The sequence below is a fragment of the Archocentrus centrarchus genome, chromosome 5 (genome assembly GCF_007364275.1).
Source record: "Archocentrus centrarchus isolate MPI-CPG fArcCen1 chromosome 5, fArcCen1, whole genome shotgun sequence".
Lineage (NCBI taxonomy): Eukaryota > Metazoa > Chordata > Actinopteri > Cichliformes > Cichlidae > Archocentrus > Archocentrus centrarchus.
This window is the reverse complement of record NC_044350.1, coordinates 28,746,159-28,765,646: the sequence shown is the minus strand read 5'-3', so window position 1 is coordinate 28,765,646 and position 19,488 is coordinate 28,746,159. Positions and strand designations below refer to the sequence as shown.

The following is a 19,488-nucleotide window of genomic DNA, read 5'->3' as shown; positions in this document are numbered from 1 at the left end:
GTCCTCAAAGGCTAAATGTGTAAATACTAATAAAGAAAACACTCAATGAGGAAAAAAACTGTACAAGCATTCTGACTGTTAAAAAATATATACATGAAACGCACAATGCATAGCTCATTCTCACTATCCAGGCACAGCTGACAATACCATATCAATAATACAGTGAGAAAACATCCTGTATGGCGTGTTAGTGTCACAACTGGTGCCAAACACAGCTACACACAAAAGACACAATAATATTTTGCTTCAGTTGCAGTATCTGGAGGTGAAGTGATCCTGAACAGATTGAGCTTTCAGTCTTCTCCACGATGAGTGCAGAGATGAAGGCAGCTCACTGTGCCTGACAGGAAGAGAAGGCTTTGATTTACTTTGAAGTCTCTGGCAATGTGCAGTTATGACCGGATGGTTCAGTCCGGGTTTGACAAGGAAACGTCCTCAGCCTGAACGTTTAAACTGGCTCCACGTAATTGGCTGGGTAAAGGCCCAGCTGGCCGTTGTCTAGGCGACCTTTACACCAGCCCTGTTCGTCCTCATCCTCCAGTTTCGTCAGCTCGTCGCCTTTAACAGAGACAGAGATGTGCAGCAGGTGGAGATTTTGAGAAACAATGCCAGCACTATAAAATTACAAAAACACTGTTGAGCTCATGTGAAATAAAAAGTTATGGTATCACGCAGGCAGCAGATCCTCAGAAACCTTTCCAGTGAAAGCTTTATGAGTGTTTCTCACAACACCAGCAGTCTGTCTCACTCACCTACTCTGAAGCTGAGCTCGTCCTGCTCTTGGCCGTCGTAGTCGTACAGCGCTCTCACTCTCACACCTGTGCTCACATCTTCATCGAAGGGGTTTGTCCCTCCATTGGTGTCGCTGCCTGAGTTTGGGGCCATCTGGTCCTCATCTGACCACTCTGTGGAGGCCGTGTATGCCTGGTTTTTATCGTAGCTGCTTACACTAAAAGAAAATGTTTCAGAAACACATTTGACAATCAATTTTTCTAAAAACAATGGTATCAAGTGACAAATGCATATGTTTGGTGTGATAGAGAGATATTTTTTTGAAACATGTACAATGATATCATAAACCCAACAACAACAAAAATCAGACACCATATATTCAACAGCACAATAGGTATTTCGGAAACAGCACAATAGATGATAGATGATTTGTATAGGAGATACATTAAAAGCACTGCTAACTGGTAAAATGTTACCTTCCTCGGTCTCCAGTGTGCTCTGCTGCTGTAACATGAGTCAGCATGACTCCATCATTTCCTTTCTTTGATTTTTCTTTCTTAGTGATGTTATGGACAAGGTCTGGGTTGTATTCCTGCAAAACGGCACAGTGACTGTTGTTCAATTCAAGGTATAACTCAGGATGTTGCAATTGATTAGAACTTGATTTGAGCCCCATTAGTAACCATTAGTAGTATGTCCATCAAACCTGCAGACCTTTTACATTGCAACTTAGCAAAATGGCTCATCTCCATTTAGTGTTTTCAACACAATCATTTTTTCTCTGTAATCATCTATCAAATTAAAAATTTAGTATCAAAGCAACCGGTTGAATTCTGGTTGCCCAGCACACGTCCAGCCTGTTCTGGTATTTTTAGTACCTCAAACTGTGGCCAGTTCATGTGCATGCCGGGGCCATGAGTGTTACTGAACCACTTCAGATCTTCTTGTGGGCTGGCTGATGTGATGGTACGTTCAAGTTCTCTATACACTGTAGCGTAACTGTGAACAAAGAGTGGGGATTTTGTGAATGAGTAATGTTTAGCTGATGACTGTCTTATTATCTTAACAGTTTCAAACATGTCAAACCTTTGGTTCTCTGTGAGGTTGAGATGGCGTTTGATATCCAGCAGCACCTCCCTGAGGAAACTCAGCCTCTTCTCTTCAAACTGCTGGCACTGGTCGAACACCTGCTCCATATTCTCCATGTATGAAGGGGTGCACTTACTCAGCTCATCCAGAGCCTTCTCATACTTCTCCTTTGCCTAGGTTGTAACACACATGGGCATAACATGATTAAAGAATAATTCGAGAAGCACATGCTCCTCAGGGTCTCATGCTTACACTGTATAAGCCAGTGTGGTCCCTCAGGCCCTCTGCTAGTCATTCCAAAGTACAGGACAAAAACATCTGAGGAGGCAGCTTTCAGATTTTATGCCCTAAACTGCAGCATCAATCTGCTGGAGGACCTGAGAGCAGCTGCAAGTGTTAAAATGTTTAAACGTACCTCTTTGGTTTGGCTTTCGACTGAGTATACTTTATAGACATCACTGTATTTTTATGGACTTTATTCATTTGATCTACATTGTAGTTTCATTATATTTTGTTTTAAATATTTAAGCATTTTAATTTTTTATTGATCAATGCCTTATTGTATCCACTGATTAAATCTACTGATTAATTCAATTCAATAAAATTTTACATATATAGTGCCAAATTATAACTCGTAGTTGTCTCCAGGCGCTTTATATTTTTAAGGTAAAGACCCTACAATAATTACAGAGAAAATTATTGTCAAAATGACCCCCTATGAGCAAGCAATTGGCAACAGTGGGAAGGAAAAAAACTCCCTTTTAACAGGAAGGAACCTCTGGAAGAACCAGGCTCAGGGAGGGGCAGTCATCTGCTGTGACCGGCTGGGGGTGAAGGGAGGGAGACAGGACAAAAGCCAGAGATTAATAATAACTCATGCTTAAATGCAGTGTGGTGTATAAACACACAGAGAGTGAAAAGAGGTGAATAAAAAAACAAGCAAAAAAAAAAAAAAAACACTGCATCATTGGAACGCCCCAACAGACTCAGCCTATAGCAGCATAACTAAGGGATGGTTCAGGGTCACCTGATCCAGTCCTAACTATAAGCTGTGTCTACCTCCTGAATCCAAACTGGGAGCTGGTTCCACAGAAGAGGGGTCTGAAAGCTTAAGGCTCTGCCTCCCATTCTACTTTTAAGTATCCTAGGAACCACAAGTAAGCCAGCGGTCTGTGTGCAAAGTGCTCTATTGGGGTGATATGGTACTATGAGGTCTTTAAGATAAGATGGGGCCTGATTATTCAAGACCTTGTAAGTAGATGGATTTTAAATTCTATTCTGGATCTAACAGGGAGCCAATGAAGAGAAGCCAATATGGGAGAAATATGCTCTCTCTTTCTAGTCCCTGTCAGTACTCTAGCTGCAGCATTTTGTATTAGCTGAAGGCTTTTTAGGTAGCATGTATAGTGTAAATAGAATTGGTCCTAGCACAGAACCCTGTGGAACTCCACAATTAACCTTAGTGTATGAACAAGACTCCTCTGCAGGTGATCAGTTAGCTGTTTTACAACTACTCTTACAAGAATTTTTGAGATAAAAGGAAGGTTGGAGATTGGCCTATAATTAACTAAGACAGCTGGGTCGAGTGATGGCTTTTTAAGTAATGGTTTAATTACTGCCACATTAAAAGCCTGTGGCATATAGCCCATTAATAAGGATTGATCATATTTAAGAACGAACCATTAATTAACACTAGGACTTCTTTGAGCAGGCTTGTAGGATTGGGGTCTAATAGATACAATGATGGCTTGGAGGAAGTAACTATTGAAGAAAGATCAATCAGAGAAAGAGTCTACACAAATATCAGTGGTACTGAAAGTAGCCATGCACAAAGATATGTCTTTGAGATGGCTATGAATAATTTTATCTCTAATGGTTACAATTTTATTTGCGAAGAAATTCAGTGCTAGTTAAAGTTAAAGAAATACTTAGCTCAACAGAGCTCTGACTCTTTGTCAGCCTGGCTACAGTGCTGAAAAGAAACCTGTGGTTGTTCTTATTTTCTGCAATTAGTGATGAGTAGTAAGATGTCCTAGCTTTACGGAGGGCCTTTTTTTTTTCATAAGTCCTCCATGAATCAGTGAGTAAATCAGTTTCTTCTAAATCAGTGAGATGCCATATCAGTGGAAATGGATATTTAATTCTGCTTAACAGAAATGGTTCTGCTGAAAGAAATGTTTCAAGTTACTCCACTTTTGCTGTTGAAAACAGTCTGTCACTAATGTCAGCTTTACTCCTGTTTGAGCTGCATTTCTAAAAAAAAAAAATAGATAATGTGACTGAGCTGCTTTTAAAAAAATAAAAATAAAAGCATTTATATTTAAGTCTGTAATAAGATTCAAAGAGCCTGGGATGGCCATTGTTTTAATGATATTCATCAACCACATGTTCATATTTTTCATTTATGGAGCCAAATGTAATGAATAGCCTTGAGACGCAGTATAATGTCTTCCAGGACAGAAGAGAACCACGGTTCATGACAATGAAGGTTGTATGGCAGTAAAATGAGACTAGAGTCCACTTCAGGAGTAATGAATGAGAATTACTGAGTGAAGGAGTGGCATACTGTCACATATTAACAATGCTCCATGGGCTCCAACTGCATGGCCTTAAAATAGCCTTATTTGCCTTTGGTTTTAAAGGAGGAAATAGCTTTAGCATAATGATGTTGGCGCAGCAGCAGCTGATGTTCTCACCTTCTGTGAGTCCTGTTTGCACTTGTCCACTTTCTCATGTAGTTTCTTCTGCTGATCGGTTGTCACAGACGTCTCTCCCTTGCTGTTGGCCTCTCTGGTGGTAGCCAGTTTCTCCTCTTTGCAGGCCATGTGGTATGCCTTCTTGGCAGCCTCGAGCTGAAAAAGAAAGTACAACACAAACAGAAAAAAGAAGCATCTAATCAGACTCTTCTTGCCACAAACACCAGAGGGTTGGAACTTAAGATTTAAAATTCAAACTCACTCACCTCTTTCAGCTTTTTGGCCCAGGGTTTCTGAGCCTTCTTAAAACCTTCCTCTGCCTCTTTGGTTTCCTTGAATCCACCCATCATCTGTTTGTGATACGAGTCCTTCTGCCAATTCTTCACCTTCTCAAAGTCCTCATTCATCAGGTAGTTCTTTATGTCCTGATGAAGCTCGCTCACCTTCTCCGCCTCCGTCATCACCGCCATCCAAGCTCGTTCTACTGTGCCGTACTGAGGCCCTAGTGAAGGAATGAAGAGCGAGTAAGGCACCAAAACTTTATTAGAAAATAAAAATACCAAACCCTATATAGATCAATGTGCAAAAGTTTGTGGTACTTCAGATCTTATTATTTATGGCAATATTTATTCTATATGTTTATTCTGCATGACAGTGAGGCAAAACATGTACCTACAGCCATAAATAACTATCTTCATTGACAACAAGAACAAGCAGCCCTGCAGACCCTTTATATTGTAGGGTCTTTACCTTACAATATAAAGTGCCTTGAGGTGACTGTTTGTTGTGATTCAGCGCTATATAAATAAAATTGAATTGATTCCAATATCATGTAGTCAGTCTGGGACGTGAAAGACGGCTCAGTTCAAAATCCTGCAACTCTGATGGCATGTGGGTACATTAGTGCATATGGAATTGGCAGCTTGCATTATATATTATATACATTTGCAAATATACATTTTCAAAGTTTAAACATTTTGTATGTTTTCTGTGTTTTGTTGTGAATAAAATATGGATTCATGAGATCTGCAAATCACTGTATTCTGTATTTATTTACATTTTACACAACATCCCACCTTTGTTTATGAACTGTGCAAAATGATAGTCTTACCCTTGTCTACCAGCTGCCTCCATCTCTTAGACCACTCGGTCAGTTGTTGTGCGTAGGCTTTCTCGATTTTGGCACGCTCCTGGATGCAGTTCATCAGATCATTGCAGAGCCGATGACCATCGTCAATCCGTTTCACTGTGCGTTTGTAGTTCCCAACCTTATATAAAATACAAACGACCATCACAGTGAGAGTCAGGTTACACATTAGACACACCCACTACCACTTACAAATATCATTCCTACTACATATTATTATTAGTATCAGTATTTATTCTTATGTTCAAATATTTGTGCTCTGCCTCATCGGGGTTCTTGGACAGTTGGATTCTCGAAACATCACAATCATCAGCAAATTCATCATATGAGAATGTAGCTGAATCACAGTCGGTTCAGATCAATCAGTTTCCTATGAGAAACTGATTGATCTATCTAAAAGATTAGATAGTTGTTGTTTTTTTTTCTTTCACTGATTAGGTTCACTGACCAGCTGATGTTTGCCTGTAGTAGATAATGGCAAACATTTCTGAACAAGGATGGTTCAGTGTAACAAACCATTAAATAGGTAATAATCAGGAGTCATGAGTAGGCATTGCTTTGTTTAAAAATAGCAAACAAAATGATTAAAAATCACTGATTATTGTCTGTGGCCACTCACACAAAACCAGCTGTGTATAAAGTGAAAGTTGTGCCAAAGAGGTCTTACTGTGCTTTTCCTTATTTTCTGTCATATATATGTATTTCCCTTATTCCTTAATAACACTGGCAAATAGGACTGGCCTTGAGCACAGCAGCTCCACACACCTGCTGTTCAAACCTTCTGTTCGTGAGTGCCAGCCAATCAGACGAATGTTGACTTAAAGGGAGGGGGGCTAAAACAGCTGGTTTCAGTCAGAGGGTGGACAGAAGTGCAGCACAGAATAAATAAAGACTATTCTGAACTGTGTATCATGCAAAGTCATTCTGTTAGGGTCCAAGGTTAAATGGGGTATTTTAACTTATAACATGTCTTAAAATGTTCAAATCAGGACAGCAGAAGTCCTTTAGGACAGCAGAATCTTTAAGGTCTCGATCAGTGGGTCATTAGGACCCATACTCTGTGATTTCAGATAGTTTTCAGACTCCGTCTTTGTTTGTAAAGAAAAATGTTCTCTGACACTAGCTAAAGTCAAATATAGGCTTGGTATTATAGTGTTAAAGGACTTAAACTAGTGTCTACTTCTACTCTTATGTGAGGTGCCTGTTAAAAAAAAACACGTTTTCGCAGCCTGCAGGTGAAGCAGGAAGGATCAGCAGGGAAATGGCTGCTGCTGTTGTGTGAAGTTATGCAATGAAAGCAGGGGGTGGGTTAATGTCATATAATTTACAACTCTCCATGGATGCAGGAGCAGCAACCTCACACAGAGAGCTTTACCCAGAGACAGAGCCTCAGAGAGAGAGAGAGAGAGAGAGAGACAAAGAGAGCTACACAGAGGGTGAAACCCCAGTTTACGGATTTATTTCACACCTTTAGCGGAACTACATCTTTGCTGAATATGTAATAGATGTTTACCCTTAATGCACCCTGAAAGTAACACCCAACAAACCCCAAATCTGAACTAAATAAAAGCAGCTGGGGGTGCAAATGACTGTATTCCACACCAGGCCTCTGCTGGAACAGCAGTAAGCCGAGTCAGCAGGCAGCACTGCAGCAGCTCCACTGTAATGCAGTGGCTGACTGTGATAAAGTGACTTTCTGTTGGAAGCAAATACCTCTGCTCCTCCGCCTGACTCCTGAACACACCGCCAGGCTGAAGAGACACGATGAGGATAAAACTGAATCAAATCTGAGAGGAAATCGATTATAAAACCCGAATGTATGAAGTGACAATACCTCTGTTCTGTCTAAAGCACCTCCTGAGTACATTCATCATACATAATCCTGCATCTGAGCATAAAGCAGCACGACAGTCTCTACTGATGAGGTGAATGTTTTCAGTGTTAAAACACCGAATTGCCACCTCACCTGAGTCACCACATCTCATATATAATAAATGAGCTTCTTGGAGCTTGGAGCTCAAATTACTCAGGGCTGATTTTGCTCAGGATAGGTTTCTGTTGATGTAATCTTGTGGGGATAAGCCCAGAACAACACACTGCGATCGAAACAATAAGCAAACAGACATTTATACTTTGATAAACTACTAAAATTTTAAGCCATTTTCTAGCGGACATGCCAAAAATTGTCAACTTACAGCATTTCAGTTGTAACAAAATGCTGCTAACATTTGACTTTGCAGATGATATGCTGAAAATCTTTGGTCTGGGCAATTCCTGTTTTTCATATAGTATACTATTTGGGTCCTCTTTCTGCAAGTCCATGACTAAAAATTAATCAAATAAAATAAGACTGAGTTATAATGATAAACTATCAACCTGTTGGGACAAGTAACCACAGCATTTTTCACCAGCATGATGTGGAACTATGTGATGTGCCCCACAGATTACTCATGCCTGTGCCAGTCACACTGCACAATATTTTTTATTGTTGTACTAGATTCTGAGATCAGAAATTCTTACCCTCATTTGGCTGGAACACATGAAAGATTAGCCAGTCACAGCCTGCCATCATGTTAACAAAACAAAACAAAAAAGTAGAAAAAAATAAAAGTAAAATCTGCGAATGTTACTGTCATGGTCCTGGGCCTTTTGCCCAGTGTTCTGTGTTTTTTGGTCTTTGAAGTTCTGATATTGGTAACATTTATTCAGTTGTGTTTCGTAGTTTGCTTATAGTTTCGATTCTTCATCTTTGTATTTCTCTGTTTAATTTGTTCTTAGTTCTGGCCAGTTTGAGTTTTGTATTCTAGATTATTTCTCCATGATTTTGTTCTCAGTGTTGCCTCTGTCTCTGTTGTAAACTGCAGTTATGGTTAATTCCTTGAGTTTGTTTTCCGTCCCTCCTTTGCTCTGTGCCAAGTCTGCATTTCTGTTGTGTTTAGACATTTCCTGTTTTATTTTGCTAGTCTCTTGTCCCATGTGCCATCATGTTTTGCTTCCTTTGTCTTGTTTTCCCTGATTGGTTTCAGCCATGTATCCTTGTGTTTCTCATTTCCCTAATTACTCCTGTATATATTTAAACCCTGAGTTTTCCCTCTATTCTCATGTTGTCTCTCCTAGGTAGTGTGTTTTTTTTTTAATTCTGTGGCTTCCTTAGATGCCTAATCTGTTGGATTATTTGCTCCTGTTGAGCAACAACTGATAAAGCTGTGTGTTTCTGAGTTTACACTCAGTATCCCGAGTCCTGCATTTGGGTCCTATTTTGCCTGCCAAGTCCCATTGTTTACATCTTTTTGGCTGGGCTATTTTTGTGCCAATAGTGTGTATTCTTAACCCAGCATAACCCTTCTGTTATTTCAGATTCTGCCCTGCATTAAACCCAGTCTTTCCAGTCTTTCCCAGTCACGTGATAATTCACATCCACCAGCTCACCTTTTCCTCTTCCCTCATCAGCCTCTTAGCAAATATGCTGCTCAAATTCCACTAGCATTGACAGATTGTCCAAGATTAATTTACAGCGCCAGAAAGCTTTAATTTTTTTTTTTTGCTTCTGCCTGTTAAATTCACCCCTCATCTAACCCCTTCATTTTAATAGGTGAACTATTTACTTTTTATTGGTGTGTCTGAGCTGTAACAGATGGGGGCATTTCAAACTACTCACTACAGAAAGCAAACAGCACAAGCCAAAAGAGTGAGTGTCGAAGCAAAAGCGATGCCACTGCAGTGGTTGGAGGCGAAAACTCCAACCACTGCTTGTGCAACTTGAATCACAGAGAAAACAGCATAAAAACAGACAGTTTCACCTGCAGTAAGGCCGGTTGTCCTCAATAGCAGATAGGTGGCTCCACATTCATTGGTGTGTGTGTGTGTGTGTGTGTGCATGTTTGTGAAGTCTCTTGTGAAATGCAATGTAAAGTGCTTTTGACCACTAAGTTTAATTAATAAGTTAATTAACAAAGATAATCACATCCCAAGCAGTGTCCTCATGTTCTATGGACCTGGGGTGATCCAACCTTTGAGACCATGGCACCTGATCTGTTTCAGACTGAATATACCCCAAAGGTTTTGCTGTTTCTGTGGCTTGTTTTAAAAGCCAGCTAAAGACCCATTTGTTTACAGAGCCATTTAATTAATAGGATATGCAGTTTTAATTTAGATAGACAGATACTTTATTGATCCCGAAGGAAATTAGGGATTTTGTAGTTTTTGTGATGATTTTATCTGTAGTTTCATTTACTTTTCTAGCTCTTCATTTTCTGATCCTTTTAGTATATGGAACAATTTTACAGGCGGCACATTTCAGCTTCTCTCATCAGGGTTGCAGTTTGGCAATCAAACAGATAAATAGGCCGGCATTTATGCAGCACTTTTCTAGTCTAAATGACAACTCGAAGGGGTTCGAGAGCACTTCAGCATGCACAGTGGAGGATTCAGGTTTGAACTACCTTCTGATTAGTGGTGGACTAGGCCCACTTCCTGAGGCACAGCTATTTAGGTGACTTGTCCACAGATACACAGGACAAAAAAACTGCAGGTACTGATGACAAGTTCTTAATACACTGTGAGAGCAACCTGTGCACAGGTTGGACAAACAATGAAATTTGTCAGTCACAGTTTCCGACTAGAAGATGTAGCTTGATTAATCGACTCAATAAGGAATAGCGGCACCAACATGCAGCAATTTGTCATGCTGAGAAAATGTGTGAGTGTCGTTTACTGATCTGAGTGCGAAGCACCCGCAGCTCGGTGATCCAACCCTCTCAATAAGTCTGTTGCTATGCGTACTGGCACGTACATGTCTGATTTACTTGCAAATCTCCACACGGGTGATAAATAAGGCCCCATATCTTTCTCTCAGATGAAGTAGGTTCACTGACAGTTCATTACTAGGCAGTGTCACTTCCCAGTTAGTTTTAATCTGTCAAAAACTGCTCCTAGCTGTCTCACCTCCCAGAAAGTGTCTGTGGTCTCCTCCAGAATGGCTGACTCGTCGTAGGCTCCAGACATGGTCCCAGATTTGGCAGGGTGGCTTTAAGCTGTGGTGATCTGCAGCAAAGTAACTCTCCTCATGCACTGTAAGAGAAGATGAGCACAGAGGAATGTAAATGCTCTGAACAGCGGGATACGTGAGATGCATAAAAACTCAGATTAAAGCTCCTTCAGAATTTATAAATCTCATTAGAAGCTTCTGCTGTTAGATATCCAGCATCTACAGTTAGATTCATTAAAAAAAAAGCATAGTTTAAAACAAGATAATGCACATTTTATTTTCTGCTTATGTGATTACAATATTGTTGACTTACTCTAAAAGCTTTATTCAAGTTATTTCACATATTTCAAAGTGGAGGCAAAATATTGACCAGAAAACATTTATGTAAGATGCTTATTAACAATTAACTACACAGAATTAACACAAGAAAAGTTGCATTTTACCATGAGATGGAACAGTGGCTCTGTGGCGACAAATTCATATAATACAGTCCCAGGAATGTAGTAACAAAACAGTATATTGATATCTTCAAAATGCTTTTGTCTGATTTAACATTTCCTCTTCCAATTACATTTACTGACAAGTAACAAATACTTGCAGGTGACCAATGGCAGTGATATACTGTGCCAAACAAATTTATTAGACCACCTGTCATAAAAACATGAAAACACAAATATTTCAGCAATTTGTCAAAAATTGTTTAAAAATAAAAAATACATTGTTATTTATCAGGCAAATAACAAAGTGAATACACATTTTACACCCAAATTTCAACCGGCATGCTGAGGAGTCAGAAATTAATCAGGCATACCATTCAACCACTAAAACTAATTTTTCTTCTGCAAGTAAAAGTCCAAAATTTGGCATCTTAATCAAAAAATAATGTGCTTTCCTACTTTTTCAGCTTTTTTGTAAAACCATACATTTGAAAATTCATGGATAACAATAATAATTATATTTTAGCATTAAAAATATTATTTTAATTAGAAAGGTTGAACATACTGGTGGATTAACCATTACAGAAAAATAAAAATTATTTTGGCAATAACCAAAGTCATTAACCTGTTTGGCTGGTGGTCTAATAAAGTTGTTAAGCCCTGCACAATGAAAAATTGAGGCTGATTTAGCACCAGTTAAATCTTCCTTAAACCAAAGTGGAAAAACTATAATAATGAGCTAATACACCTTACACAAACCAAAGGAAAATGAGTGATTGCCATCAAGGAAAATCAAAGGTTAATGGACAGAGCATTTTACTTTGTCCAGCGCTGTCCACATGATGAAAGAAGGTGAGCTCAAGTACAATCACCTTCATAACCAGAGTGCTTCCAGCTATTTTCTCCCTGCTCCTCTGAGATGACTCTGTCAATAGATGTAATGACTAGCTATTCATTTTCAGTGCCATAGACTCAGGCAGCTATTATCAGAACACTTGTATAATTACTGGTAATCTTCACTCAATGTGGTCAGCTAACATTATCCAAGGCCTCACTGGAACACCTGCTGCAGGAGTTAATAGTTGTGACGTGACTGCTAATGACAGCACAAGATCTATTTACGTATCTAAAAATATCTAATATTTACATGTACACCTGACTGCAAACCTTCAGTATAACTAACCACACAGGCTAACAGTAATAATGCTAACACTATCCCAGTGTTGCTGCAGCCTCACACCCACCAGCTTCACTTCACAGCACAAATTGCAGTTTCAAAATGAACTGTGCTGTTAAACTGCCACACAGCGTACTAAAATTTGAATGGGCTCTCACTAAGGGCTAATTAGCAGAGCCAATGCTGTGTGTAAATATAGTGCAGTTATTAAAACCTACTCACAGAGAAACTCTGTGTTTTCGAGACGATATTTTTAGTAGTTTCCTTCCTGACTTTCGCTCCATCTGAACAAGTTAAATTAAACAGAGAGTAAACTGACTGATAGAAACTGAAAAATCCATTCAACCAGCAACAGCACCCCTACTGACAGCATCATGAGAATTTCATTTGAGCAGGCCCTGGGGAAGATTACATCTCTCAATGGATGGATGGATGGATATTTTACAAGAATTTGTCTGATTTTAGTTTTATATATAATGTGATATGCTTACAGTACTGGTTCTCAAACTGGAGGGGACCAGGGTAAAGTGAAAACTAAGTTAAATGAATATGGGTTTGTTTCTTGTTTTTGTTTGTTTTTATGGTAAAATAAACTGTCATTAGTGGTGCTGAGAGGACCCAAATGCAGGACACATAGGTAGTTTCAAATAAAAAGTCCAAACAGTCTATACAGAAAATCCAGGGCCAACAGAATGATAGAATGAGATGTAAGAAATCAACGTGGATTAAACAGGAGGAGATGAAAAGGGGAGAGACAGGACTGTATATACACAGAAAGATACTTTGGGAAGCAGGACAAAGATGAGAGGAGAACAGGAGGAAACAATTAACTGCATCTAAACTAAATGCAGGTAGCACAGATTTGGAGACAGTGAGAACTACCACTCCTACTAAAAAATAATAATCCTGCCACTGAATAAAAGCACAAGATTCCAAAACAGAAAGTGATCACTAGAATAACCAAACATTAAAAAAAAAAAAAAGCCAACAAAGACTTAACAATATAACATGAATCCAAAACTCAAGTAAAAACCAGAAGAATCTACTGAACTTAAAACAAGAGTCCCAAACTCAGAAGCCGCACAAACCCTGGCACCATGACATAAACAAAAAAGCCTTTAACTAAAATTCAACTTGGATCATTTTTTTAATTGTTGATAGATAAAGAATTTTTGAGAAAAAGTGTGTGTTTCACTGTGTTGTGTAACATCTGCAGGAAAATTAAGATATTTTTTCAAATAAGACGTAAAAGCATCTGCCATAGTACTGAGATATCAGTCTGGTACTGTAGGTATTTATAGTCAGATAAAATATGAAAGACAATATTTTTAGGAAATCAGAAGACAAGAACGCACTTCTAATCATGCTGATTAAATATCTAAATATTTAAATTTGATGGTCAAGAAAACTTATTTTGTTGGCAATGACTTGTTTTGCTGACACAAAAATGTTATTTTGAAACATAAATTGAGTTGCATCATTTACCAGGTTAGCTACAGTGTTCTGCTGCAGCTCCTTGAGCTCTTTTGGGAAATATATTTTCAGCGGTGAGAAATTCAATGATGTTTTGAGAAATGTGCCCAAGCAAGTGAGAGAAACTATAAGATCAATGCTCAGTTTTACTTTTGTAATACCTAAATTATCATAAGTGCTGGCTTGTGTAATGAGAAACTCTCATCTTTTGAGAAAATACATCACTTTACTGTTTGTTTGGGTTGGCTGTCTAACAACTCACGAGTCGTGCTTGGCACTCTTTCAGTCATCATTCTTCTAACTATGGAAGTTTGGGAATTTGGTAAGCTTCAGTTTTACAGACAGTCATTTAAATCTCTTCAGTCTGGATAAAAAGAAACATAAACAGAATTATGGATTAGATATTGTAGCAATAACTACAGAGTGATCTCCTCTGGGAGAAACTAGACTGCTGTCTAAGCATAGGCTGCTAGTTTCTTCCACTGCATAATACTGCCAAATCTAACTTGCTTTAGATATTTGCAAGCATCACAGATGCAAAGGCTTTTTAAAATAAATAGATGGAGGAAGACATGAATGTGTTGCATATGAGACAAGAGTACCAAGCCAAAAAAAACAAAACACACAAACAAACCACCATATGCAGACCAAGAACAAATGCAAATGATGCAAATGATATAAATATCAAATGAACGTGAAATGCCAGCTACAGCCACTGTTGGAAAACAAAACATCAACAGACAGATGACATTACTGTCAGAACATCTGTGATGCTGTACTGATGCACTGAGTATTTTAGGAATGCAGAGAAATGGGCCAGTGAACCTGTCACGAGCCACAAACTTTGTATGTTAAATGAACTGTTTGGCATTCTGAGAAATATTCTCATTTGCTCTCTTCCAAGAATTGGATAAAGATCAATGCTGCTTTAATAGCTCTTGCTAAACGTGAAGCCAATGGCTTGGCTTTGCAAAGGAGATTGGAAACAAGGTGAAACAGCGAGCATGGCTCTGTGCAAAAGGGAAAATCCATCCACTAAATCTAACTTTGGCTCCATCTAAAACAAATGATATCATGTTTGTTTAATCTTTACAAAAACTGACATGTGCAAGTTTATTGTTTTAAGAGGTGTTATTTGTGATTGCCAGCTAACAAGCAAAGAAACAGTCCTGCATTTAACTTCACATTTTACCACAGCTTGTCACATTTACACTTTGTTTTGTAAGGATTAGACAAACCTGATATATAATGTGGATGGATAATGTGTTTTGGAGAGAGCAGGCTGGCTGCTTCAATCTGCTTACAGTGTTTATGCAAACCTAAATGTTCAGTGACCACATACAAATGAAAGTGGCAAAAAATCTTCTCATGTAATGCCTGGCAAGAGCAAGCACTTTATTTTGTTCCACACACACCACACACTATGGAAACCACACAAAAACACATATTGGAAAACCAGAGACTAGAAGACAGATTATTGCTGTATTAAACAACAAAAACAACATGTGACATGTTTCATGCCTCAGAGAAAAATATGAAACAATGGAAAGAGATGCAGCAGTTATGTGTTTTGATAAGAGGTCAGGGGGAGGGGCAGAAGCTGCATGGTTATTTGGGTCAACCCCGGAGCAAAGGATAGAGGAACACCTTTGACAATGAAAGGCAGAGATGAAATGAGGGAGGAAAGTGGTTGGACACCCCCACCCCCTACCTATCCAACAATAATCAAATAATCAAGTGGAATTTCTACTATGATGTAACCTGGTAATTCTGGGCAAAACAAATGCACGGGCAGCAATGCAGCGTGGTGGGTGAGATAAAGAAGTGGGTGTTTATCATGCTTGGTTAATCCATTAGCTACATGCCGAGAGGGCTTTTGTTCAGGATAGCCCTTTGCTTCGCGTGCAGAAAGGCAGATCGTAGTGCAGGAAAACAACCGCTGACCAGCTTCTTCCACTTTTCATTAAAGCCAACAAGTAGAGATAAAACTGACACAGAAATTATTACATTATTATAACTGTTTCTAAATTAGAGAAACATGATGCATTGAGTCATTCATTGTAGACAGAAACAATACACTGATACCGACCCACATGCACACACACAACCTCAAATGGTGGCAGCAACCTCCAAGGTTTAATTACCACCACACTGCTTTGTTCCATTCTTCACTCTTTCTTAAGTACAACCTGCAGTCTCGGATTCACATCCTCACAAACAAGCAGGAGCATCAGGAATTCCCATCCCTCCATCGCAAGTGCACAGGCATCAAAAAGCACCACAACTCCCAGGACGCCGAGCCAGCGGCATCAACACGTCAAAAGAGTAAAACCCCCAGACAAAGGCCGTCAAGACACCCCAGAAGTGGGAGAGCACAGCCCCCCGAAAAGCAACAAAAGCTTACCACAAGTCCTCCATTAACAGCGGCTAACAGCTAGGAGAAAAAAAAGACACGTGGGCTCCTTCAGAAGGCAGCCCCTCTCCTCCTCGCCTCCCCTCCTATCTGTTTATTATTACTCAGTGCTGCCTCTCTGACAAAGCCACGGTGCATCAGCGTGCAGAGCAGGGAAAGAGGAGTCGGTAACTCAAATCTCTGATCTGATCAGCAAACTTTGTGTGTGCCTGCCGTGTGGAGTGAGGGATAATCCTGTGGTGTTGTCCCTGAGTGGCTCAGACAGAGGACAGAGATGAGGGAGAGAAAACACAGGGTGGGGGAGACGGGCTGCAAAGCTGGAGATGCTTTACTTTGGTGTGTCAGAGACCAAATTTACATGGAAATGATAATGAATATGCATAGAAAGAGAGAGACAGATCAAAATAAGATTACACACAAGAACACTGAGACATCTGAATAATGTAATAAAAGCAGGAAATGACTATAAAATTACTACTGAATCACATAATTATGGACTTTTTTTTGTTTCATGGGGCTTTACCATACTCCAGGTAGACACTTAAAGTCACATATCCTTCTGTAGTAGTGGGCCAATTTGGAGCAACTCTTTTGTTGGACAGAAGCCAAGCTTATGAAGCTCACAAAGTCCAGCTCTGAAGCAATCCTGGCAGATCAGCTGATCTCACTTCTGTACATACATCTAGCAAATATTTAAGCTGCCCACAGTTGCTGTGCATCTGCAAGCCACTTTTCAACCCACCTCCACTCCAGCTCCTCCTTTCATACTCTATATGGCTTAATCTGTTAAAATCAGTGGCTGCACTGTTATTTGATGTTAATCTGAGGTTCTGCCAGGTGGTGTTGTGGTCTCAGGTTTCTGTTTGTGGGTTGCTTGTTTAGACTGTTCCAGAGATGGAGCAGTCTAAACAAGAGAGATACATATGGATAAGATTTCAGTGACACCAATGCAATTATCAACTCCACAGGTGTAATTATTGATTGATTGCCATATTGATTCCTGATGAGTTTTCTATGTAAAAGTTCACCTATGGAGGTTTTGTTAAGCGAGTTTTCTGAACACAGTGGAAAAAGAGAAAAAAAGACTCGGGTCCACAAAAACGCCACTGCTGATGCTACTGTTTCTCAGTGTCTGTTAGAAACAACACTGATAAAATTGGAGGTATATAATGAATTAAACACTTTGAAACATGTCTAACAAGCCATGGGGAGGAGGATGCAAATGCAGGACGCACAGAGGCAGAGTGAAAAGCTAAGAGTTGAACAGATATGAAATCACGGCCTACGGACCAATCAATTCTCAGGAAAAAAAAAATCCTAGAAGATCCCTTGGACCACTGTGCATGGATAACAAGTCTTTCCGTGATGAGAATCAGTAATAAAGACAGCTTCTCAGATGCAACTTCATTCCTCGATATTTTTTTTTCCTGCTCGCTACAAACCATTTTCCAGCAATTTTACTGTTCTATAAGCATTAATATACAACCCTAAAACAGACTGCCTCTCTGTGCTTGTGAACAAACCAAATTTGTACATAGACTATGCCTACATGATATTTTTCTAATACTGCAGTTTTATCTTTCTAAGATCAGCCACTCTTCCACCAGTAGATCAAATGCTTTAGCGATGTTATCGATGCATGTGACCGATCAGATGCTGTCAATCGGAACACTTTCTTGTGAATGTACTCATAGATTGATTGAAAAAACCTGGGTTGACTTATCTAGTTGATAACCACCTTTATGTGCCTTTTGTATGACCTCACTTATAACATTATGGTACGCGAAGCCAGATAACACAAAGATATTCTGGGTATTTCATAGTACAAGGCCCTGGCGGGGAACATAGGTCAAATGCAGCATCTAAAAAAGAGAAGCACCACTGCCAATTAATTCTGCAAATCAAGTGTGAAACTGACATTAGTTCTCAACTGCTGGTTGGCATGTGTAGCACATGCTCTGGAGATTCATGTCAGAGGTAACACAAACTTTTTAATAGCCAGAATTACAATTTGGGAGTTGTGTTATTTTTCTGTTTTGTGGTTCTGTGATCTGTCATCATAAACAGACTAAGCAAAAAAAAAACAAAAACAAAAAAAATAAACCCAATGATTTAATCAGTTCATTGCTACTCCTACGCCAGTTCAGTGAGTCCTTAATCATAAATTGTCCAAGTGATCTGCTATTGACATTTAAAATGGGTGATCACAGTGTTAACTGAACTGCTCCACAGCCCACACGAAGGCATCATAGTTTCACAAAGGCTGAGAAGAGGATGCAACATAAAGTTAGTTTTTACTGACTTCTGAATAAAAGCAGGAGAGGAACATCAGAAGGAAAAGCTTCAGAATTAGAAAGAACCAAACTCTTTCAAGATTTGACTTAAACTGCTTGGAAAGTTTTTTCTTTAAAAAGAAAAAGGCTTAATTTTATTACACCCCAAATTCTTTTAGTAGGCTGCAGTAAAAGGAAAGTATTGATTGCGTAATGAGAGATTACAACGATATGAAGGGTGGAGGTGACTCTGAGATAGACAGACGTAAGCTGCTGGGAATTTACATGATGGCCAGAGAGCATTCCTGTGCTACTGACATGGAAGCCATAAAATGATTAATAATTAACAAAGCATTCAGAACAAAAGTTAAGCTATACAACTGTACAGTCGTTTATATTTTTGCTTATTAGTGGGTGGGTGGTTGCAGCTGGAGATGCCAGGCCTGTGAACCAAAGGAGTCCCAGCCCCCACATCCCAGATGTGCTTAACAGGCGTTTGCTGCTAACGGGGCTGCACCGTCTTATTCTGGCATTGGAGGTTGGAGGGGTAGTTAATAATTTAATTGGCCTTATTTTTTGTTAAGTAACAGCAATTGTTTAAATTACTTTTCTTTAATTATTCCTTAGTACAGTCTTGTTAGCTCACTTCTGTTGGTGCTTGAACTCAGTTTAAAATCACCTGTTTTATGTGCTAGAAGTCATTATCAAAATTGTTTTGTATTCATTTTTTATGTATATAAAGCTAAAACTCCATTGTGGGATAATGTAATGCAGGCTAACAGCTCGGTCCCTCACAATCTCTGTATGTAAGACCCGAGGCAGGAACAGAAAAACATTACAAATGGCTCCTTACAAAAAGTTGACAACAAAACTTTAAGAAAAGATCAGCAACATTGCATCTTGCCTTGAGAAGACAGTTAGTTGGACAAAGATCAATTAATGAGATCTACTATTTATGATATCTTCATGTACTCTCACACACATCCTCTGGTTCCTGTGCAGTCCACTTTATTCACATTCTGCGGCTCTTTTTCTTTCCCTCAGAACCAACCTGTTCATGCTGC

The 19,488-nt window shown here is 39.3% G+C and overlaps 1 protein-coding gene across 1 annotated transcript in view; it reads right to left on the bottom strand.

Annotated features, from left to right (window-relative positions):
- pacsin1b (protein kinase C and casein kinase substrate in neurons 1b) overlaps positions 1–19,488 on the bottom strand; it is a 29,283-nt gene continuing 9,795 nt past the window's right edge. The window contains exons 2-10 of the mRNA XM_030728622.1: positions 10,609–10,734; positions 5,629–5,785; positions 4,784–5,019; positions 4,518–4,673; positions 1,819–1,994; positions 1,611–1,731; positions 1,209–1,324; positions 753–949; positions 1–558 (exon numbers count right to left, since the gene is read on the bottom strand). Coding sequence (XP_030584482.1) covers positions 449–558; positions 753–949; positions 1,209–1,324; positions 1,611–1,731; positions 1,819–1,994; positions 4,518–4,673; positions 4,784–5,019; positions 5,629–5,785; positions 10,609–10,668 — 1,329 coding nt within the window. The 5' untranslated portion in view covers positions 10,669–10,734 and the 3' untranslated portion in view covers positions 1–448. The remainder of the gene's footprint in view (positions 559–752; positions 950–1,208; positions 1,325–1,610; positions 1,732–1,818; positions 1,995–4,517; positions 4,674–4,783; positions 5,020–5,628; positions 5,786–10,608; positions 10,735–19,488) is intronic.